Source organism: Stegostoma tigrinum, chromosome 25, assembly GCF_030684315.1.
Source record: "Stegostoma tigrinum isolate sSteTig4 chromosome 25, sSteTig4.hap1, whole genome shotgun sequence".
Lineage (NCBI taxonomy): Eukaryota > Metazoa > Chordata > Chondrichthyes > Orectolobiformes > Stegostomatidae > Stegostoma > Stegostoma tigrinum.
The window spans coordinates 1,904,120-1,928,723 of NC_081378.1; the positions used below are offsets into that span (position 1 = coordinate 1,904,120).

The 24,604-nt window shown below is 40.6% G+C and overlaps 1 protein-coding gene across 8 annotated transcripts in view; it reads right to left on the bottom strand.

Moving 5' to 3' along the window:
• Positions 1 to 24,604, bottom strand: part of sema3d (sema domain, immunoglobulin domain (Ig), short basic domain, secreted, (semaphorin) 3D) — a 357,672-nt gene that overhangs the window by 192,413 nt on the left and 140,655 nt on the right. For all 8 annotated transcript variants that reach the window (XM_059654813.1, XM_059654812.1, XM_059654816.1 and 5 more), the window contains one exon: positions 11,751 to 11,911. In XM_059654813.1, coding sequence (XP_059510796.1) covers positions 11,751 to 11,911 — 161 coding nt within the window. The remainder of the gene's footprint in view (positions 1 to 11,750; positions 11,912 to 24,604) is intronic.

Genomic DNA, 24,604 nt, shown 5'->3' on the forward strand with positions numbered 1-24,604 from the left:
TATGCCACTTTTTATAACTGCTGAACTACTTCTTGTCTGGTTTTGTTTTATTTGCAAACTTGGCTATTGTACATGCACATTCCTCTTCCAAATAAGAGTATATGTTGTAAGTAATTGTTGCCCAAAACTGAACACTGTGGAACTCCACTAGACACAGGTTGCTATCCTGAAAAATGCTCCTTTATTCCAACTCTCTGTTTTTTATTAGTTTGTCAATTCTCTATCTGTTCTAATGTACTTCCTCCAACACTATCTGCTTTATCTCATAGGTAAATGTGTGGCACCTTATCAAACACCATTGGTTTTCCTTCATCAATGCTGCTTATAGTGTCCTCAAGAAAAATCCAATAAATTTATTAGGTGTGATTTTCCCTTCACAAAGCCAGGTTGATTCTGCTTAGTTATATTACATTTCCAAATGCTCTGCTATTACACCCTTTATAACAAACTGTAACATTTCCCCAAAGATAGATGCTAAGTTAACTGGCCTATAGTTACCTGTTTTTCAAATTTTCTAATCTGACATATTCAACTTGATTTAATTAAAAAAAACCTTTTTAAGTTGTGCCAAGCATGTATTCTGGAGCAAGGATACTCTCCACAATGCAGAGATGTAAAGAGGGAGTACTATTTCACCCAATGGACTGTGGATATCACATACAGCGGGAGGAGATAAACAAAGAAGAGAAATATGAAAACATAAGTGAAATACTGTTTAAATCATCCTTCTTCCCAGGCATACAGTACAAGGTGAAATTAAGTTGGCACCAGTGAAGTGTTTAGAAACACTGCAAGGCTTGTTTACTCTCAACAAGAACTTTGGCTGAACCCCAAGATATATACACACAGACCAAAAGGTTCCTCAGTTGTAGCATCTGTCAAACAAAACACTCCAGGAAGGGGTCTTATTGTAGTGGCCTACAATCTGATTTGAGATGTTCCCATGTGATTTAGTCTGGTGGAAACTGTCTGATCTCACGGTGCTGGCTGAGTTCTCCTCATGGACAAAATTCTCTTTATGAACGAGAAGGGAGCTAGAAACTGTGACCCAATGTCTGCTGATGTCAGATACATGTTTCTGGTGGTCTCACAATGAACAGGCAAGGCTTTGAAAACTAGAACGGTGTATAGCACAAGAGAAATACAAGCCAAGTTTACAGCCATGTCTTGGCTCCAAGTTTGGCAAAGACTAAAATAAGGGCAAAAGCAAAGTTGCTGGGAAAGCTCAGCAGGTCTGGCACATCTGTGAAAGAAAAAACAGAGTTAACTTTTCTGGTCCGGTGACCCTTGCTCAGGACTGTTCTGAGAAAGGGTCACCAGACCTGAAACATTAACTCTGTTTTTTTCTTTCACCATTGCTGCTAGACCTGCTGAGCTTTCCCAGCAACTTTGCTTTTGCTCCTGATTTACAGCATCTGCAGTTCTTTTGATTTTCATGAAATAAGGACAAGTCCACTTGCTGCAGTGTCTAGGTCCGAACATTAGGTGTCAGCAATAGGCTTTCAACAGTATGATACAATTGCATGAAGCCCATGCTTCTAACGTGGGTCTTTCAGAACTGTCGATCAACACATCCAAAATAACAAACAAAAACAGCTGGCCTATTTATATCACAGAGGTGTTTATGTATCATGATTTACCAACCAGAAGCCTCATTATCCAGGAATGACAGGGTCACTCAGGAAGGAACATACACCATGTGCATAATTTGAATTTCTGTGGATTCTTCAATCCGAGGCATTTAGGTCTTGCCTTATTTCAAGAGTTACAAAGCTATGTGAGTCTTATTTAGAAATCTGTCTAGTTTATGGATGAGTGACAAATGATAGTATTTCCAGCAATGTTTAGCTCCCTTGGAAGCTGAACTCTTCCCTCTCAGTTCTTGTCAGTCAAACTGAAATCATTGGGTAGAACCCAATCTCACACACTGCTGATGACTGAATTTCAGCTCAGTAAGAGGGGGTGGCATGCTAAAATGGCAAAGGTTATCAACACTGGGCCAATCATCACTTCATGCCTGTGTAGCACTACCTGCATTCCTCTAACAGATAGAAAACTAAAGATGATTGACTAGCAATGCTAGGCCCATTGTCTTCCACATATTCTACACCAGTGGTTCACGATCATCTTTGCTAAGCACACAATTATTGGCCATCTGGTGTTAGGAACTATTTGTTTGAGCGGACAATGTTGGTGGCTGTTTGGCGGTTTTTAAACTCTTTTATACTGAGACTAACTTCATAACTCTTCAAAAAACTGGCACAAGCATGATAGGTCAAACATGTTGGGCTCCAGAGACCCAGCTGCTGCACCATAGAACAAAGCCAAACCTTACAGTTTTACCAGCATTTGTTGATGGAGTTATGTATTATAAGCATGCACCTCCTAACTTCAACAACCACAGTTTAGTCTACATCTGCTATGGGGCAGAAGTGAATCCACAATTTAGGACCTTCACCGAGTGCAATTAATCTACAACCAATAGAATGGCCTCATTCTGGATTGTATACTTTTCAGCTCCAAAGCATGTAAGAACAGTAACAAGCATTCGGGGATGAGTAATAAAATTAACATCCATCCAACAAGCATGCTGGCTTGAAAACCCATGGCTAATGTATTATGTTTGTTCATTACATCTCCTAAAAGAAAACTATTAATTTTCCCTGCTTCTCAATTGCAGCTCAGCAAAATCCCAGAACCAAACTCACACATTAAGCAGTATTCACTATGTTTTAATAAAACCAAGAGCTGTGGATGCTGGAGATTTGAAACACAAAGAGAAATTGCTAAAGAAACTCAACAGGTCTAGCAGCACCTCTGGAGAGAAACCAGAGTTAACATTTTGAGTCCAGTGGGTCTTCTTCAAAACCCTTCTTCACTGAACCCAAAATGTTGACTCTGCTTCCTCTCCAGCCCTGATGAATTTCTCTAGAAATTTCTGTTTTTGAGCCAATAAGTTATGTGTGTATCATAATGACAAGCAGGAACTTGTCAGACACAGAGCAATTTCACGTGTGTTTTTTTTTGCAATTGTACATTCTGTAGATACATATAGTGGAGTCATTATCAGATATCTGTTCTGAATTTTTAATGCATTGCCTGTATCTACTGGTTGCCAATTCTCTCTATTACCTTCCACCTGCCAGCAAGGTTAGTTGCATCACAGAGTACAGTAGTATGGTGATTATATCACTTGGCAAGTGATAACATTTAAGTGCACAGCTCCTGGCTCACAACAAAGATATATCTCAGTCGGAAAGAAAGATTCTTAGAAAGGGAAAAGCCAACCATGGTTAATCTGGGAAGTTAAGAGTAGCAAGAAAGAAAAAAAATGCAGCAATGATTAGTGATAAACCAGAGAATTAGGGAAGTTTTTAAAAATAACATAAGATGGCTGAGAAAAATAATAAAGAAAAAAAGAAGATAAACTTTAAGCCCAGACTTGTAAGAATTATTAAGAAGGACTGAAAGAGCTTCTTTAAATGTATTAAGAAGCGAGATGCCAAAGTGAACATAGACCCCTCAGAGGATAAGCATGGGGTAATAACACTATTAAAGGGGCAACAATGAAATTGTAGAGAGTTAATAAACACTTGGCATTAGTCTTTGTTCCAGAGCATAATAACAGCATCTAATATTTACCAAGTAATCCAGGGGCAAAAAGGAGGACAGGATATAAATACAACTGCTATCACTGCCAACAAAGTGCTAGGAATACAATTGGGGCTAAATATCAATAAATCCACTGGATACTAAAGGAAGTAGCTGCAGAGATAGTGGATACACTGATAGTAATCTTCCAGAAATCCTTACATTCTGGAATGGTCCTCGAAGATTAGAACGTTGACCATGTAACAGTTTTATTAAAAAGGGAAAGAGAAAAAACACATGTAACTACAGACGAGTTAGCATAACTTCTGTTATTGGGAATATTCGAGTCCATAATATAATAAAGCTGCGTGAACATGGACTCATAAAGGGGAATAAAATGTGAGGCTGGATGGACACAGCAGGCCAAGCAGCATCTCAGGAGCACAAAAGCTGACGTTTCGGGCCTAGACCCTTAACCAGCCCAGTTCATCCCCTCCCCCCACTGCACCACACAACCAGCCCAGCTCTTGCCCTCCACCCACTGCATCCCAAAACCAGTCCAACCTGTCTCTGCCTCCCTAACCGGTTCTTCCTCTCACCCATCCCTTCCTCCCACCCCAAGCCGCACCCCCCGCTACCTACTAACCTCATCCCACCTCCTTGACCTGTCCGTCTTCCCTGGACCGACCTATCCCCTCCCTACCTCCCCACATACACTCTCTCCACCTATCTTCTTTACTCTCCATTTTCGGTCCGCCTCCCCCTCTCTCCCTATTTATTCCAGTTCCCTCTCCCCATCCCCCTCTCTGATGAAGGGTCTAGGCCCGAAACGTCAGCTTTTGTGCTCCTGAGATGCTGCTTGGCCTGCTGTGTTCATCCAGCCTCACATTTTATTATCTTGGAATTCTCCAGCATCTGCAGTTCCCATTATCTCTCATAAAGGGGAAATCAGGCCTAACAGATTTATTGAAATTCTTTGAGGAGGTAACAAGCAGGATAAAGGTGAAACAGTTGATGGAATACATTTGGATTTTCAGTAATGTTTGATAAGAAACCACACATTAAGCTAATTAACAACAGCCCATGGGGTTGGAGGTAGTATATTAGCACAGATAGAGAATTGGCTGAATTATAGAAGATAGACTGTAGAGCCAAGGGGACATTTTCAAGAAGGTAACTTGTAACTAGTGGAGATCCATTGGGGGATCAATGCTGGGACCATTCTTTCAAACCATGACTTGGATGAAGTAAGCAAAAGTCTAATAGCGAAGAATGTAAATTATCTGGGAAGGCAAATGGTGAGGATAACACAAAGAAGGATTCAGAGGGATTTTATTAGGTTAAGCAAGTGGGCAAAAAATCTGGCAGATGAATACAGAAGATATGAGATTCTGCACTTTGACAGGAAGGCAAGCGAAGCTGAATATTATTTAGATGGAGAAAGACTGCAGAAAGCTACAGCACAGGGGGATATGAGAGTCCTCATCCGTAAATATCAAGAAGCTAGCATCCGAGTTCAGTGTGTAATATATAAAGGCAAATGGAATGTTGGCCTTTATTTCAAAGGAATTGAATATAAAAACTGGGCGGTCTTGTGAAAACTCTAAAAGGCACTAGTCTGATTACAGCTGGGATACTGTGAACAGCTTAGAACCCCTTCTCAAAGGAAAGATAAACTGACATTGGATACACTCTAATTCACATCATTGATAGCAGGTACAGGGGACTGCCTTATAAGGAGACGTTGAGTAGGTTGGTCTGGTATTTGTTGGAGTTTAGGAGAATGAGAGCCAACTTTATTGAAACATGAAAGGTTCTTAGGGACCTTCAGAGTGTAGATGTGGAAAGGTTACTTCTCCTTAACGGAGAGTCGAGAGCCACAGGGCATCATCTCAGAATAACAGAAGCTAATTTATGACAAAGTTGAGGAGGAATCACTTCTCAAATCTGATATGTAGCTTCTGTGATTAAACACAAACAAATAGCTAAGCACCAAAATTATTTTAAAACTGTAATAAAAAGTAAATACGTTCACTACAATTTTTAAAAATGCATTCAAACTTGTGTAAATGTTATATTTTTCAAGCTTGATATTAATACAGTTTGAATAGGAGTGAGTGAAACTGGGTCTGAACTCTATTCGCCTTGATTAAAATTCCTCACATGCTAAATTATAACCATGGTAGAAAGATCATTGATACTGTGTCTGAATTTGATTTTCCCAGAGCATTCAATCCTCTATTAGGATATTTGTAATAAAACTATAAAGGAATAGGCAGTGTCAAATTCCTGCCCATTGCACATTATACTTACAGGATAAATTCTTGCAGAAAACCATATGTTTCCATTAGACCCATACAGACATAGGATACAAAAACTAACTTCAAACTGTAAATGATACAAACTACCTCAATAGTGTGGCCAGAGAAAATATAATTTTTATTTTGTAAGTTTTCTCGTGCGGACTAGTCATTGATGACTCCCATTTCATCCAGTTACATACTCTTTTCATACCTGCAGATTCCCTCATCATGTTCAGCTGGTTTTGAAGTATTGTAATGTTGCTTACTGATGATAGTCTTCTGATTTGTAAAGAAGACTTCCCCGTTGGATTTAATTGTCCAACAAACATGGTTTCAAAGTAAGTTATCATGATAGTGCAAACAGAAATGCATTGAATCCTCATTTTAAAAACCTTTGGCTAAAAACCCACTTCTAGAAATGTTTAAAACAAATGTTATCCCACTACGCATCATCCTCCGACACTTCCGCCATCTACAAAGAAACAAACAAACAAAGAAATCTACAGCACAGGAACAGGCCCTTCGGCCCTCCAAGCCTGCGCCGATCAAGATCCTCTGTCTAACCTGTCATCTATTTTCTAACGGTCTGTGTCCATTTGCTCCCTGCCCACCCATGTACCTGTCCAAATATATCTTAAAAGACGCTAACGTGTCTGCGTCTACCACCTCCGCTGGCAACGCGTTCCAGGCACCCACCACCCTCTGTGTAAAGAACTTTCCACGCATATCTCCCTTAAACTTTCCTCCTCTCACTTTGAACTCATGACCTCTGGGAAAAAGCTTCTTGCTATCCACCCTGTCTATACCCCTCATGATTTTGTAGACTTCAATCAGGTCCCCCGTCAATCTCCGTCTTTCTAATGAAAATAATCCTAATCTACTCAACCTCTCTTCATAGCTAGCACACTCCATACCAGGCAACATCCTGGTGAACCTCCTATGCACCCTCTCCAAAGCATCCACATCCTTTTGGTAATGTGGCGACTAGAACTGTACACAGTACTCCAAATGTGGCTGAACCAAAGTCCTATAAAACTGCAACATGACCTGCCAACTCTTGTACTCAATACCCCGCCCAATGAAGGAAAGCATGCCATATGCCTTCTTGGCCACCCTATTGACCTGTGTGTCATCTTCAGGGACCAATGGACCTGAACACCCAGATCTCTCTGACCATCAATTTTCCCTAGGACTTTTCCATTTACTGTATAGTTCGTCCTTGAGTTTGATCTTCCAAAATGCATCACCTCGCATTTGCCTGGATTGAACTCCATCTGTCATTTATCTGCCCAACTCTCCAGTCTATCTATATACAATACGACCCCACCACCCAAGACACTTTTCTATCCCCACCCTTGTCTGTCTTCCGGAGACACCACTCTCTCCGTGACTCCCTTGTCCGCTCCACACTCCCCTCCAACCCCACCACACCCGGCACCTTCCCCTGCAACCGCAGGAAATGTTACACTTGCCCCCACACCTCCTTCCTCACCCCTATCCCAGGCCCTACGATGATTTTCCATATTAAGCAGATGTTCACCTACACATCTGCCAATGTAGTATACTGTATCCACTGTACCTGCTGTGGCTTCCTCTACATTGGGGAAACCAAGCGGAGGCTTGGGGACCGCTCTGCAGAACACCTCCACTTGGTTCGCAATAAACAACTGCACCTCCCAGTCGCGAACCATTTTAACTCCCCCTCCCATTCCTCAGACGACATGTCCATCATGGGCCTCCTGCAGTGCCACAATGATACCAGCCGAAGGTTGCAGGAACAGCAAGTCATATTCCGCTTGGGAACCCTGCAGCCCAATGGTATCAATGTGGACTTCACAAGCTTCAAAATCTCCCCTTCCCCCACTGCATGCCAAAACCAGCCCAGCTCATCCCCGCCTCCCTAACCTGTTCTTCCTCTCACCAATCCCCTCCTCCCACCTCAAGCCACACCTCCGTTTCCCACCTACCACCTCATCCCGCCTCCTTGACCTGTCCATCCTCCCCGGACTGACTTATCCCCTCCCCACCTCCCCACCTATACTCTCCTCTCCACCTATCTTCTCCTCTATCCATCTTCGGTCCACCTCCCCCTCTCTCCCTATTTATTTCAGAACCCTCTCCCCATCCCCCTCTCTGATGAAGGGTCTGGGCCTGAAATGTCAGCTTTTGTGCTCCTGAGATGCTGCTGGGCCAGCTGTGTTCATTCAGCTCCACACTTTGTTATCCCACAAAGAGCAAGTTGAAAAATTCATTGAACTGACCATATCAGATTGTTTTTTCATTTCATCAGTATCAGGGTTCAGTCACTTTGAATATCAACTGAGAAACCAACTATTTTTAAGTTAATTAGAACCACAGGAATTTTAAATTAATCCCTGAACATCAGCCTTCAGTTTCCCTGATGAATTAAATTCAGGTTATGAACAGGACATGGAGCTCCCATAAAAGTCAGGTCTGAACAATTAGAATTCCACTAACAAATAAATACCAACAGGGTTAGGGTTCTGCTGCTATCCTGGAGAAGGAACATTTGTTTGAAGTCTGTTACAGTCATTTTATCCTCTAAATATTCTCGACCTTCTCAAATTGTACAGCATACAAATATGCTGGTCAGGAGCTGGAGGAGACTGCTGCGACATCCCGCAACAGTCATGATTCACAAGATGGTAAAAGGCTATTGTCACCAGAGGCTTGTTTTCAAAATAGCAGCTGCTAAGGACTTAGATGTATCTTTTAAGTATAATCACATCAACAATCTATAAAATGTAACCATCCAGGAAAATTACCAAATCTCAGCATTGTTCTGGTGCAGAGGCAGACTGTTTGTCTGGCTTCTAAATGACCATTATGACTTCAAGCCATTTTCCTGCCTTTTCCCAATTACACATTGTTTCTGTTTAAATAATCATCTAATATCCTCTTGAATGCCTCAATTGAACCTGTCTCCATCACATTTCCAGGCAATGTGTTCCACACCCTGACTACTCGCTGAGGGAAATGGCTTTTCTCACCTCACATTTCCTTGTTTTGGACATTATGTTACATCAGTGTCTTCTAGTTCGCAATTCTTTTGAGAAGGAATAGTTTCTCCTGATCTGCACCAAATGCTTATATCTCTTCCAAGGTTAAATTATTCCAACATGTAAACCTCAGAACTAGTTTTCTGTTAAATTAAAAAATTTTACACATATATTTACCATTGTAATTCTTCCTCCAATCAGGAGATACTATGTCTTTGGTCTTAGTGGCTCCATGGGAAAGGAAGCTTTGTGCGATCAGCTGCTGGGAGCCTAGGTGAGCTAAGTGGGTTAAATATGTGTGGTGGACTATTTGCGTAAGTGATCATAATTTAGTAGGTTGAGATTAAAGTCACAGAGTGGAACAACATGGAAACAGGCCCTTTGGTCCAGCTTGCCCATGTCAACCCAGTGTCCTAAATTAATCCTGTCTCATTTGCCAGTATTTGGCCCATATCTCTCCAAACCTTTCCTATTCATGTGCCCATCCTGATGCCTTTTAAATGCTGTAATTGTACCAATCTCCACCACTTCCTCTGGCAGCTCATTCCATACACACACCACCCTCTGTGTGAAAAAGGTACCACTTTGATCTGTTTTAAATTCTTCCCCTCTCATCTAAAAACTATGTCCTCTAGTTTTAGACTCCCCTACCCTGAGAAAAAAAGACCTTGGCTATCCACTGTATCCATGCGCCTAAGATTTTATAAACCTCTATAAAGTCACACCTCAGCCTCCAATGCTCCATGGAAAACAGCCCCAGTGTATTCAACCTCTCCCTGTAGCTCAAACCCTCCAACCCCAGCCAACATCCTTCTAAATCTTTTCTACACCTTTTCAAGTTTAACAACATCATTTCTATAGCAGAGAAGACCAGAACTGAATGTACTATTCTAAAAGTAGCCTAACCAACGAGCTATTCAGTTGCAACATGACATCCCAACTCCAATAGTGAATGTACTAACCAATAAAGGAAAGTGTACTAAACGCCTTCTTTACCATCCTGTCTCCCTGTGACTCCACCTTCAAGGAACTACAATCCTGCATTCCAAGGTCTCTTTACTCAGCAACTTTCCTCAGGACCTTACCATTAATTGTAGAAGCTCTGCCTTGATTTGTCTATCCAAAATGCAACACCTCACATTTATCTAAATTAATCTACATCTGCCACTTGTTGGCCCATTGGCCCATCTGATCAAGATCTCTTTGTAATCATAGATAACCTTCTTGACTGTCTACTATACCACCAACTTTGGTGTCATCTACAAGCTTACTAACCATTCCTCCTGTATTCATATCCAAATTATTTATGTAAATAACAAAAAACAGTGGATCTAGCACTGATCCTTGCGGCATACCACAGGTCACAGGCACAAGCAAGAAATAATCTCATGTAGAACTTCTGAACTGGAAGAGGATTAATTGCAATGGGGTGAAAAGCCAAGATAAAATGGTACCAAAGACAGAGAGCAAAAACTACAGTGGAAAAATGGGTGATCTTTATGAAAGAGATATTTCAGTGAAAGCTTGGTACATACCATAAAGGAAAGGTGATGGGCACTTGGGATGATGAGGGAGACAGAGCTTATGAAGAAACATAAAATCTGTTTGATGCACATCAGGTGAATTTTTCAAGTGAAACCTAGGTCAGATACAATTGGGAAGAATGATGAAGGTAGCGGGGCATGGGGAGAGTAATTATTAACTCATAGGGTCATGAGCTTCATGGTAAAGCGAGGCAAGAGAAAACTCTTCAAAGTAGCTGACTTTACAAGGATCAGCAAACATAGATTTCAAATTTTGAGCAAAGGATGCAGGGGAGATGTGAATGAGGACATTGTTAACAGTGACTGATGATAACTTGGATTGATTTGGCATTGATCTGGTGGAGGTTGAAAGAATCAATGATTCCCAGAGGTAAATGAATGAGCAATGTGGGAAATTATATCACAGGGTGATGTGGATTGGTCAGGGGAGTGGAACTCAATGCCACGTGGAGCTGGAGGAACACAGCAGGTCACGCAGCGCCACAGAAGCAGGAAAGTCGACTTTTCAGATCAGGACCTTTCATCAGAACTGAGTAGAACTGTCTAGATTGTTCCAAGGGATTGAGAAAGATGGGGCAAACGGTCTCCTTCTTAAGTGTAAATTACTCCATGTCTCTATACAAACCACTTCACTGCGGAAGAAATACTAGCATTGTTCATGGCAGTTTATGTTCAAATGAGCTTTACAGTGAACTGTATAAAGTGGCCACTGTTGAAATGTCAGATTTGCAGCAGCCAACATACACTCAGCATACTCCCACAAACAGCAGTGTGATCACTATCATAGAAATGAAGAAACATAGAAAATAGGTGCTGAGGTAGGCCATTCAGCCCTAATCCTGCACTACTACTTACTATAATCATGGCTGATGATGCAATCTCAGTAATCCATTCCCACTTTCTCCCCATACCTCTTGATTCCTTTATCCACAAGAGTCGCATCCAGCTCCCTCTTAAATAAATCTAATGAACTGGATCCAGGAGCTCAGATCTTCATTCCAAAAGTAAACTACATTAGAAAGTTGTATCGATGCAAACTGCTGTTCTCATATCAGCAGTGACTGACTCAAGCACGATAATAAACTGAGTGTGCCAACAAGGACCAAGTGTGCCAAAGAAGGACCTCCAATGCACCAATACTCATGACTTTCCGGTACCTCTTAGATGTGAGTGCTGTGGTAAATGGGAATGATCTCAACTTTAGCCCAAGGAAACTGACATTTTTTTTTAGAATGAAAAAGAGATAAAATGAATTTAACTTTGAACAAATAAACTGAATGCTGTTCTCTGACCTTTCTGATGTTTTTGTTCAGATCATCTAAGTTGAGTAGGAATATGTGATCCTTGGCTCCTACTAACAGTCTCCCTCGCTCCTCATCAAGCAGCAGGGTCTGAAAATCAAAGCCCTCCGCTGAGCCGAGGAATGGGATGCAGCTGTTTGAGACCAACAAATCTGTGAGAAAAGAACAAAAACCTTTATGTTACTTAGAATATTTTTACTTCCCTCTTTTGCTTCTTTGAATGTACAGTAGCACAACATGCTTAAAGCTCATAAATCTGCCTACATTACATCTTCAAAAGCTCCTTACTTGCAAATCTTGACCAATATGAATTTCTGACAAGAATGAGAGCTGTTACAATCAGAAGTTATTACACATTGTCCAGTTTAGAAACCCTCAATCCTATTGTTGGTGTCTAATTGGAAAGAAACATTCGTCTATTAGGCGCTGATTGTTTGTTGGGCCAGCGTTTATTACCCAGAGGGCAGTGAAGAGTTAATCACATTGTTGTGTGAATCTGGAGTCACATGTAGGCCAGAGCAGGTAAGGAAAGCAGTTTCCTTCCCTAAAGGATATTAGTGAGCCAGATATTTTGTTTCTCCCTCCTGACAATCATTTCACTATCATCACAAGGTTCTTCCAGGTATGTATTGCGCAAATCCCACCATCAGCAGGTTTTAGATTCTGGTCCTCAGAGCATTACCTCAGTCTCCAGATTACAAGATCAGTGACAATTCGACTGTGCCATCAACACCCCTTGACAGGAGTCATATTCTGACTCAATGTGGAAAACAAATCTTTGTGCAGTCATGATAAATGATATTTTCGAATATATCCGTATTTTAGTCACTGACCATGACACTAAGAGGAGTAACTTGTGTCGAATTCATCATTATTTTGACCCTGCCATGCTATTTCACGTGGTCTTGTGAAGAGCTGGTCGTGAGGCTGCCTGATTCAGAAAAGCCATCTGTAATCGTGCAGGCTGAATTATCAAGATGGTGGAATTTTACAGTGGCATTCTGTGTAAGATACCCAGAGCCATTTCCCTGGTGGGTGGAATTGACTTACCATTTTAGATTGTGTCACATACAAATAAAGCTTCTGTATATCACTTTCAAATCCAGAAAATACGTTTTCGGAGAATCTCAGATCTAACATTATCTGAAACGAACACTTGTTCGCGAGTTTTGAGAAGATTTGTAGCTCAGGTTGAGGTTCTGGGTGTGAGTTTGCTCACTGAGCTGGAAGGTTAGTTTTCAGACGTTTTGTCACCATTCTAGGTAACATCATCAATGAGCCCTCAGGGCTCACTGATGATGTTACCAAGAATGGTGACAAAACGTCTGAAAACTAACCTTCCAGCTCAGCGAGCAAACTCACATCCAGAACACTTGTTCAATTGTTGAAATCTTTTAGAATCAGTCAATCAATGTTGAATGATGTCAGGCCAGGTTATTAGCCAGTCTGAAGTCTAAGTTCTGACAGACTGCCGCATCTTTTTGATGAAAATACAATAGAAGCTGTTACTTTCTCTCAATCAGTGGCTAGGGTACATTGGACACTACGTCTGCCCCATTTATTCGCAATTAATCAGAGCTAAATATATTGCCGCATTTTATCCACTTTGTTTTCCTTTAATGTAAATTGTCCCCTTTCCCCTTTTAAAGGCCATTTAAGATTTTCAGTGTGTTTCTTTATTATGTGTCACCATTGCAGGAGGCCCTACTGCTGTCTTTATTTCAATGCTGATTGACAGGTCCAAGTGGTCAGAATCCTAGGCATTAGAATTACAGCCAATTGAAAGAAAGGCAGTGATTTCCTCGATCTAAGGTTTACCGGGACTATTGTCCTGTATCTGACATGGGGATATCAGGTGTTCAATATCAGTTCAGATAAGGTTAACTTGTAGAGCAGTGACTACAATACCTGTTTCCTTTCCACATGATTGTGGATATAAGATTTCCTGTGTCTTGTTTAGGCCCATCAATCAGTATTGTTCACCATTAGATGAAAGAACTTCAGCTAAAATTCATTTTAAACTATGTTGAGGTTCAAATTAAGAGTTGTTCTATATATAACATGTACCAGCGTAATTCTTGTGATGCTGCCCTGCTGCGTTGCTGGATATATTGGCTTATAATGATTGCTTCTTCCAAGTCACATCCACAAATGTCTTTCAGCTCCAAGCAGGTATTGAGAACTCACCGTCCTCCACAACATAGTTCCTTTCTATTTGTTGCTTCTTTTCATTCTTCCCTTGCCACATTACAGCCTTTGGTGGGTTCCCTTCACAACCCCCACTGCAGGGCAGCTCTTGCTTAATGGTGACTAACGAAAATTTTGAAAATGCCTTTCTGATCTCAAGACGTTCCCTAGTCTTTTTTTTTCCCCTGTATGGGATATGGGAATCCCTGACAAGCCAAGCTTTTGTTGCTCGTCCCATCTTGCACTTGAACCAGAGATAATGGGAACTGCAGATGCTGGAGAATTCCAAGATAATAAAATGTGAGGCTGGATGGACACAGCAGGCCAAGCAGCATCTCAGGAGCACAAAAGCTCCTGAGATGCTGCTTGGCCTGCTGTGTTCATCCAGCCTCACATTTTATTATCTTGCACTTGAACCAAATGGTATTCAAGCCATTTCAGAGGGCGGTTAAGAGTCAGTTCCTTTGCTGTTGCTCTAGAGGCACACGTAAACCAGACCAGGTGAGGATCACAGATTTTGTCCCCTAACGGACATTAATGAACCAGCTGGAGTTTTTTTTTAAATAACAATGGTTCAACCGGCCTTTCTTGCCAGAATCTCTTCTTCCTTGACTTCAAATGTCACTGATTCAAACCAATGTGCCCAAAACATTAGTTTGGGCTCCTGGATTACTAATCCAGTGACATTACCACTATATCACTGAGTCCCCTCAACAAACTTCTGCAGCCACCTTGTATTGTGGGAAATGACCAAGTTGTACATAACCCAAGTTCTGACAAACAATAACGTGTTAAGTACAGGTTCTGTTTTATGACAATAAAGACAGTATGACACATTTGCATATACTGGAAGTTGCTCTGAAGCTGTGCACTCACTAATCAGTGTGATGATCCATTCCCAGCGCTGATTTTCTGTTTTAGAAAGTCACCGCTACACATATACCTCCGAGAATCCCACCCAAGAAAAGAAAATGAGAGGGAGCATGAACTGAAAGCTACATGTACTAATGCACAGGGTCCTGTTCTTTGTAGAAGGAAAGAATATATTCATGCACTGCACCAGCTTCAACTCAATGAAATAGGAGATAGCCATTCCCTAATTTATTTCTCAGGGCAATGACTTGACCAAACTGTGTTAATCTTCCTTGTTTAAAATTTAAACTAAACCTGGGAAGAATCATCATTTAACAGATGCATTCACCGTAGCCAAGCATCTGTTAAGGAGAGTCCACTTTCCAAACTAATCTGCCCTCTCAAATGGTACAAATGTTTGCTTTACCCTCAAATTTATATTCATGCAATAGTCCTGACGAGTGGATGGTGACAAGTTTCTACAAAACATGTCTTTTTTCAGCAAGTTCCATATGACCAAATGATGGTTTTTATGATGTTGGTTCAGGAATAATTATTGGTCAAGTCAATGAGAAAGACCTGCTTTAATCTCATTTGGAATTGTGCTGTGATTTCTTGCACATCCAGCTGAGAGGGTGGACATTTTGGTGAAACAGTCCCACTGACAAGGTAACTCGATGCTAGATGGCACCTTGGAATTTCAGTTTTGCGCTCAAGTCTCTGGAATGTGGTTTGTAGTGATTGAAATGAGGTTAGCTAGGTGTACCTCAGAATATGAGTTCCCTGATTGGGCCTGTTAACCTAGTCCAATCAGGGAGTCTTGGCTGACAGATATAAACAGGAATATCAGGAATTCTGCTCACTCAAGGAGCCAGGTCTCAAGTAGCTGGCTAAGTGTCAGATACTATGGATGTATAAATAAAGGATGATTTGGTGACATATACCAGCCTCCTCGGAGTTATTTCAGGGCTCATTTTCAAATACAAGACCTAACATTTCCAAATGAGAAGCAAAATATATATTCAGAGCACCCATCCCCTCCAAAAACCTCTGATAAAAATGTTTTTGGAGATTTTGAATCTCAGTAACGTATTAATTATGACCTCAGCAATCCTTAACAAATGTCAATAAAGTTTACTGAAATTGAAAGAATAAATGAGGATTATATTTTACTAAGACCTGTCAATTAATAAAGAAACAAAGAAACAAACAAAGGAACCTACAGCACAGGAACAGGCCCTTTGGCCCTCCAAGCCTGCGCTGATCAAGAACCTCTGTCTAACCTGTCATCTATTTTCTAACGGTCTGTGTCCATTTGCTCCCTGCCCATCCATGTACCTGTCCAAATATATCTTAAAAGACGCTAACGTGCCTGCGTCTACCACCTCCGCTGGCAACGCGTTCCAAGCGCCCACCACCCTCTGTGTAAAGAACTTTCCATGCATATCTCCCTTAAACTTTCCTCCTCTCACTTTGAACTCATGACCCCTAGTAATTGAGTCCCCCACTCTGGGGAAAAGCTTTCTGCTATCCACCCTGTCTATACCCCTCACGATTTTGTAGACCTCAATCAGGTCCCCCCTCAATCTCCGTCTTTCTAATGAAAACAATCCTAATCTATTCAACCTCTCTTCATAGCTAGTATTGTAATGCATTCAAGTTTTTTTTAATGATAACTGATACGTGCAGCCACATTTTTAAAAGGCTTTTTCAGACTTGGGAACTAAAATAACTTCAGACTATGACACAAAAATAAATCTCTGTGCCATTCAAATGTTTTTCTCCATTAATTCTCAGTTCCAACACAGCAGGTAGAGTCCATTCGAAAAGTGAAAATGGGGTCTGTTGAAACTCAGTACAAGTTTTAATGATTCCATGGAGTTCTATTGCCATGTGAATTATGTTTCATTCTGGAGAAAATAAGATCTTTGAGAAGAGGAGTGGGACATCGCATCCAAGTCATTTTTTAAGGACCTCCAAAGTATACTATTCTACAATAATCCAGTCCCTTAATCTTCACTGAAAAGAATCTGATTTCCTTTTCTTCCAGCTATAAGTACAGTGCTCGGAGAGACCAGTCTGTAGCCTTTAGTCCATTCTTAATAGTAATCAATCTGAATCAAATCGTGCAGTGTCGTGTGACCTCCTGCCTGAAAGTATGTGTTTTATTATTTCAGACAATAATTGCACTCCTCTTTATTTGCCCAATATATGTTTATCACCCTGCATTTCTAATATTTCATTACTTTAATTATTGGCCTATTGAATTCCATGTGCATCTACGCGTCAATCATGTTATCATTATTGATATTGTAAAAATGTCAAGATAACGAGTAGCTTTGTAATTACAGTGAATTTAATACATGAGTGAAGGGTTTGACATGTTGCCTGGGATGTTTTTTCAAACGTGTAATTGCCTGGATTTCTCACATTTAATTCTCACAATTATATACACTGCAAACCTGAAAATGATTATGGAAAGTAGCAACAGTAAAAAAAGAGCTAGTTACCAACTATTTTAATTTCTCGAATACAGACAATCACAGTGTGTGTACTGTAGGCTCCGCAGTGTTAATGTTGAAGGGCAATTTGACATTAATTAAGAGTAATATCTTCAAGTTCTTCTTTGACCCGTGAAAAATACAGATGCTCAGATCAGCACATTGCCAAATGGTTATTGAAGAGATGGCAGCTCAGATCTTTTTTACATAAAGTTACCCATTAAAATCATTAGGTTCTTTCTAAAGCCTTTAGTCACATCTGTCAAAGCTGACTGTAGGTTAACAACTGATCAAAGAACTTTGTCAGTAACAAAATTAAGTCAGATCCCAGGATGGTAACGGGCTTCCTGTTACATTTATCATCAACATCTGGAGTCGACGCCAGGGCTGAGGACACCTTGCCCACACCGATAACATCACCTTCAATCAGTCTTCACTTCCTTCATACACTAATGCTATTGTACAAACAAAAAATGTAAAGCATTGAGCAAGATGGAACAATATTGAACAAAATGAAATTCTTCCCTGAGCAGCCTGCTAACTCCAAGTCCTGGCTGGGTGCCCAACTGAGAGCTACATTCGTAAATGGTGCCACGAAAATAAGAAAAAACACTCTTACATTCAGTCGGCGTTTGTATTTATTTATGTGTTGCAGCACATTTCAGAGTTGACATGCTGACATCTAAAGACCTGACACTTGTGCAGCCTGAGGAGCCAGTGCCAGGCTAATCTTTACAGCAGAGAGCTCTTCTACTCTTAATTCACTGAAGCTATCATCCCCAAAAGGTAGGCAGTTAACTGGAAAAGTCAAGAAAATTAGAGTATTCGATTGTGAGATTCAGTTTGCAATCCCATTCTCAATATTAAGGCAGACTCTGACCACAAAGCAGTCGGAGGAAAAGTTGGTTGGTCCACTGAAGGATAAAGAGGATGGATTTTGCCCACCGTCAATTGTGTTGAGCAGGATTCATGAGGAATCTCAAGGGCTGGTCTGCTGTAATCTCCATGGTACAACACGGATGGATGCTGGAGTTCAAAAGAGTACAGCATTTATTAAACCCAGCAGTCAGACAACACAGGCTGGATCTAGGTTGGATGAAGAGGTGTATAAAGTAGAGCTATTGAATGGCAGCGCTCTTTGGAAAAATTCCGGTGTTACCTCATCGAAGGACCAAATACAAATGGCAAAGAACAGAGGTGAAAGACCCAGGCTGATTGTACAGTTCTTCTCATAATACTTTGCTAACAGAAGGTCTGCAGCCAATTGCAACAGGAAATATTACTTGGAGAAAAGGTATTGCTCATAGAAAAGAACAAAATAAAAATCAAATGTATTTTGACAATTTCATGTGAAATAATATTCCTCTGAGGGTTTGTGGTCAAATTAAAAAAACAAAGAACAAAGAAAATTACAGCACAGGAACAGGCCCTTTGGCCCTCCAAGCCTGCGCCGATCGAGATCCGATCTTCACATGAAATTGTCAAAATGCATTTGATTTTTATTTTGTTTCTTTATATAGTATTTGACTATCTCTCTGCACAAAAAAAAAATCAACTGGAGCAGTTCAGTTCACACTACTTACTAATGCAAAGCAATTGATAATTTTACATACTAAAGCACTGAAATTTTAATTGTCCTTTTGAATTTTCAGCACAAGTCTAACAGCAGGCTTTTGAACTGGCTCACATGGAGGTGACAGCACTAGTAAAGGGTCAGCTTCAAATTGCTCCAAAGCTCCGTGAGCTGACTTCATCCAATATAAACGATGCATGAATGAAGAGGCAGCTCTTTCCTGGCAGGTTTGAACCCTGAATTGTGCAGTCAGTCGCCTGAATGCAGCAGAAATACATGCTAACAGGTTTACAAAATCATGAGGGGTATCGACAGGGTGGATAGCAAGAAGATTTTTCCCAGAGTGGGGGACTCAATTACTAGGGGTCATGAGTTCAAAGTGAGGGGGAAAGTTTAAGGGAGATATGCGTGGAAAGTTCATTACACAGAGGGTGGTGGGTGCCTGGAACGCGTTGCCAGCGGAGGTGGTAGACGCAGACACGTTAGCGTCTTTTAAGATATATCTGGGCAAGTACATGGGTGGACAGGGAGCAAATGGACACAGACCGTTAGAAAATAGATGACAGGTTAGACAGAGGATCTCGATCGGCGCAGGCTTGGAGGGCCAAAGGGCCTGTTCCTGTGCTGTAATTTTCTTTGTTCTTTGTTCTTTGTTCTTTTAATTTGTCCACAAACCCTCAGAGGAATATTATTTAAAAGTTACAGTTACCTGCTCAGATGCCCACAAGCCCAGTTTGTTGTTTAGTTTTTTTTTGCCTCGTGCTACCTTGGTGAACTCTACCAATTACACCAACAACAGTACAATGGATGAATTAAATTGTGTTGTGGCTTGCGGACATCTGACTTATTGACCTTTACAATTTTGAGTATTGGAGATGAAAGGGAAACTTGAACAAGATACAGCCACACTACACAAAAGAGACAGGAAATAATAGTATACTTTGGGCTGTGTGCTGCTGTGCTTTACAAAGAATGAACGTTGTAAATCAAGACACTTTAGAGTGGAACACAGTGCATAGAGGAAAAAAAAAGTACATCTCATGCCCTATCAGTAATTTCCAACTTTAAATGTTGTGCCCGCAGACTGTATACCTGATTTGGAATGTATTTGTAAGTTTACTACAATTATACTGAGTTGAATTGTCTTGTAAATTTAGTAATGTTCAAATTTTAGAGAAAAGAAAAAAGTGTTGAATGTTTGAGAAATTCAAGTAAGTAATGGGTATTGGCTTAAAGCCAGTGAGAATGGAGAACACATGTTAAGGCAGACTGAGGGCTGAGGAGGATCAAGGGAAAATGATTAGTGATCACATTAGCATGAGCTAAAGGATCTTTGCTAAGTGTTAGACCACCATAATATTTTACATATTCACAAGTAATGATTTACCACAGTAACAGTTTTGACAGATCAAAACATGAAATTATAAAATTGCATCATATTATTAAATAAAATGACATCTATATAAGTATAGATTAGAAAATAGGGTGTGGATTCATTGAGGACTGTACACAAAGTCTGGTTACTATGGCAAAAAGGTAGGAAACAACAATAGAATAGTAGTACCATACTTATAAAAAGCAGCAGATGAGACTGGGTAGTAATTTCAAAATTGTGCTTGAGAGGTATTTGCTAAACAATGGTAGAAAGGATATGGAGCAAAGTGGTAAATAGAATTAGGATACACACCAATCATGATTGCACTGAATGGCAGACAAGGTGAAGGGGCTGAATGGCCTACTCATGTTCTTATGTCCCCAACAACACCAGATAGTCTGAGAGTTGTGAAAAGCAAAGTTGAGTTAGTTATCAATATTGATTTTACAGCGTACATTTCAAAGCACTTAACCATTAGTGCTACAAATTTATAGGAGTAAAGAAATGTTTACAGTACAAAAGCCCCATCATGTGTGAGCAAGCTAAGACAGAGCTGAATCCCAACAACAGCTATGTTGGGATTCAAGCCCATATCCCCAGAGCATTAGCCTGGGCCTCTGGGTTAATAATCCAGTGATATAACCACTATCCCACTACATCTGAATTTGACTAATAACTTACAATCCTGTTTAATGGTGGCCAAAAAAACTGCTGTCACTTGTCGTTAAAACCCTTCTGGTTCACCGAAGTTCTTTAGAGAAGGAAATCTGCCATTTTGTCTAAGCTGGCCCACGTGACGCCACACCACAGCAATGCTGGCCCTTAAGTGCCTTCAGAGAAGGCCCGCAAAAGTCACCCAAGCAATTAGGGATAGAGTAAAAACAATGGTCTCATCAGTGACACCCACAGCCCAGGGAAGAAGAAAGGAAAAGGTGCCTGAAGAAGGATTGGCAGAAATGAATCACAAGGTGAGACCTGTTTGTATTATTCAAATTCCACATCAAAATGTCTCAAAGTGTTTCACACTGTGAACTGCCCACATAAAAGTGCAAGCTATACAAAGTGACTGATACACAGACAAATAGGATAGTCAATTCCATAAGCAACATCTTCCAAGTAACACGAAGAAGAAATAGTCAACCTGGACTAATATTGGAATGTTATATAACAGTATGAAGATTTTGCACCATTATCTTCAGACATATTGGCCGTATAGGGAAATCTATCTCCCCTTCTCTGTTGAAGGTGGTGACTTCTGCAGACATCAACAGTTCCCTGCAAAGCCATGCCCATTGCCTGGGCACTGACTGTCAGCATGCTACTGAATCATGAGGGAGGATATTACTGTTGAGCCTGATTCTAGCAAAGTACAACTTTGAAGGAGAAAGAGGAATGTTGCAGCCTCCAGGACTCAATATTGAACTCCACACAATCCAAGCCTGATCGCTTGCTGAAAGATCTCTATTTTCCTTACATTCCCCACACTTATGTCTTATTTGTATGTTGTTGACTTTGCTCCAATCAGAGATGACACATTTTCTCTGTTCCTCACCTTAATTTATATCCATTTTGCTGACCTATTTTTCTTTCACCACAATGATAACTCCTTTACCTTTTGTACTGGGTCTCCATGCCTTCTGTTCCCCTCCCTTCTCATCTACATCTGTCAGAAATACAGATACCACTATTTGCCAAGCTCTTTCAGTTCTGAAGAAGAGTCATGTTGGACTTGAAAAATTTGCTCTGATTGAATCTGCTTCATTGACCAAACCCCAGCCAAAGATAAACTTGATTCAAAAGAATGAACAGAGAAGAATGAGAGCATAATCAACATAAGTGTTGAAAGAGTTAACTCATCCACCTCACTCAAATGAATTTGTGCAGGAATACCCTGAGAACAATGAACAGGAAAGTTAAAGTTCCAATTACAGTTCCTCAATTCCGTGAACCATGCCTAGTCTGCATTGAAAGACTAATCTACAAAAGTTACTTGGGTCCAAGGGGACATTTGATTTCCTGTTTAAGTTGTAATTAAGCTAACTACTGCTCAGCATATCATCATAGGCAGGCATCAGTTTGCAGGCAAAAACCAACTGGTTTATTTACTTGTTGCAAATTTATAAATACAAACACTTCCAAGATCAACGCAAGTCAATAGTGTTGTCCATGTGCCTTTCTGAGGAACAGAATGAGCTTAAGTAGTTACAAAAGAATTAGAACCAAAAACTCCAATATCCCTAAATACAATTAATTTCTAGTGGACAAGTCAAATATTTTTCTTTCCCCCTAAACAGCTCAGATTTCTCGAAATTAAAACTATTGACCCTAGAAATGTCTTTCACCTTCAGAACATTCTAAAAACATTAATCGTGATCTGTTTATAATTTTTCTTTCCTTAACTAAGCTTTGTAATGATGCTGTGAAAACATTAAAATGATCATCCTAAATCATTAATTTACAGTCCATTAATGTCAGTTCTACCTATATATTGATAAATAAGCAATTAGGTTGCACAGTGCTTATTCCAAAACTATTGTGATTTCTCTCACGAAAACATTAATGGAGATTGACTGACCTGGACAATGTATGAACCAGTGTTCCAGTCAAGGTGATCCTTTGGAACTTTAGTCAGGTTTGAATGATAACTTTGCACATTAGAGTACTCTGTCTCTAATATATTTGACAAACTGGTGGCTTTCTCTGCAGTTCAGTTGCAGTTGTATCTAACATTGGGCTCAGAACAGATGTCAGTAAAAAAAAACAGATGAGGAGGTTACAGCAGAGGCTAACAGACATTTTGGGTCAAACAGTCAGTTTCTGCTGTGTATATTCTTTGTTGACTGACAGGTTGAGAAAAAAGTTAAGAGATGAATGGAATGTCGGTATTTATCCCAAGAGGCTGGAAGAGCAAGTGGGGGAAAGTTATTCCAGTGAGAGATCAACTTGTGAACTACATTCATTTCTGCACACTGTACTTTGGGGCAGCACGGTGGCTCAGTGGTTAACACTGCAGCCTCACAGCGCCAGAGACCCAGGTTCGATTCCAGCCTCGGGTGACTGTGTGGAGTTTGCACGTTCTCCCCATGTCTGCGTGGGTTTCCTCCGGGTGCTGCGGTTTCCTCCCACAGTCCAAAGATGTGCAGACTAGGTGGATTGGCCATGTTAAATTGCCTGTAGTGTTCAGGGATATGTGAATTATAGGGGAATGGGGATGGGTTTGGGTGGGATGCTTCAAGGGGCGGTGTGGACTTGTTGGGCCGAAGGTCCTGTTTCCACACTGTAGGGAATCTAGTCTTAAAAAAAAACACATATTGGTCTTGAAGAGGCTGCAACGCAGATTCACTAGGTGAAAGGATTCAACTATAACAATAGGTTGTGTAAACTCAGCTTATGAAAGATTGGGGGTATGAAAGATTGGGGGGTGACCTCATTGAGCTGTTTAAGATGCTTCAAGGAGGGGATGAGAAGAAAAATTAGCTTGACTGGTGGGTGGGAGTTCAGAATAGAAATGGCATTGCTTTGGACTTTGAGCCAGATCATCCAGTGATGTATCAGAAAGAACCTTTTACACAAAGACTAATGGGAATTTGGAATTCCCTCCCCCCTTCAGCCCATCTTATCAGTCCCAATTCTTGAAGTTAACCACTTGCTGCATTGCTCCAGCTCTCCCTTGTCCCTTTCTCTTTCAAAATATTTGGTCTACTTCCTCTTGAAACATTGTTATGGGGTTTTACCCTGTTTTAGAAGGAAGTTTTCACATCTCACAAATTAACCATTAAGAAAAGCTCCAAACCTTTCACTTTACTTGTAGTGGAGGGATTAGGAGCTTTTTGTAATGGATGGTGAAATTACTAATCTATTATTGTTGCATATGTTCAACATTTCACTATAAAAATGTTCCCCATTGCATCTGCAAATGTGCAATTATAATGCAATGATCTGCAAAATTTCTATCTTTACATATCTGCAAAAGAAAAGGTAGGTTTACTGAATTCCAATGATAGAATGAGAATGTTTAACAGAAATCTGCAAATGAACAGTACCTATAATATGGAACTAATTGTAGTGAGAAGGTGTTGGTAGAAATGGTCCAGACTGTAAAGCCAACACGTTGTGATTGTGAATTACTGTAGAATGAGGTGTTCTGTTAGTACAGCAGGCTGGTATCTGTTCACTGTGCCAAACAGCAACACAGATTGCCTTCACTCTGGAGTGTCAACATGCACAGGGCAGGAGGAGAAAATGAAAAGGAAAGTCAAAGTCAATTTTTCCTTCATAATTCCATGAATAAGCAGCAACACAGCCCGGAAAGTAGCTCTGCCAATCAACCTCTCAGTTGGAAATAATGTGTAACAGA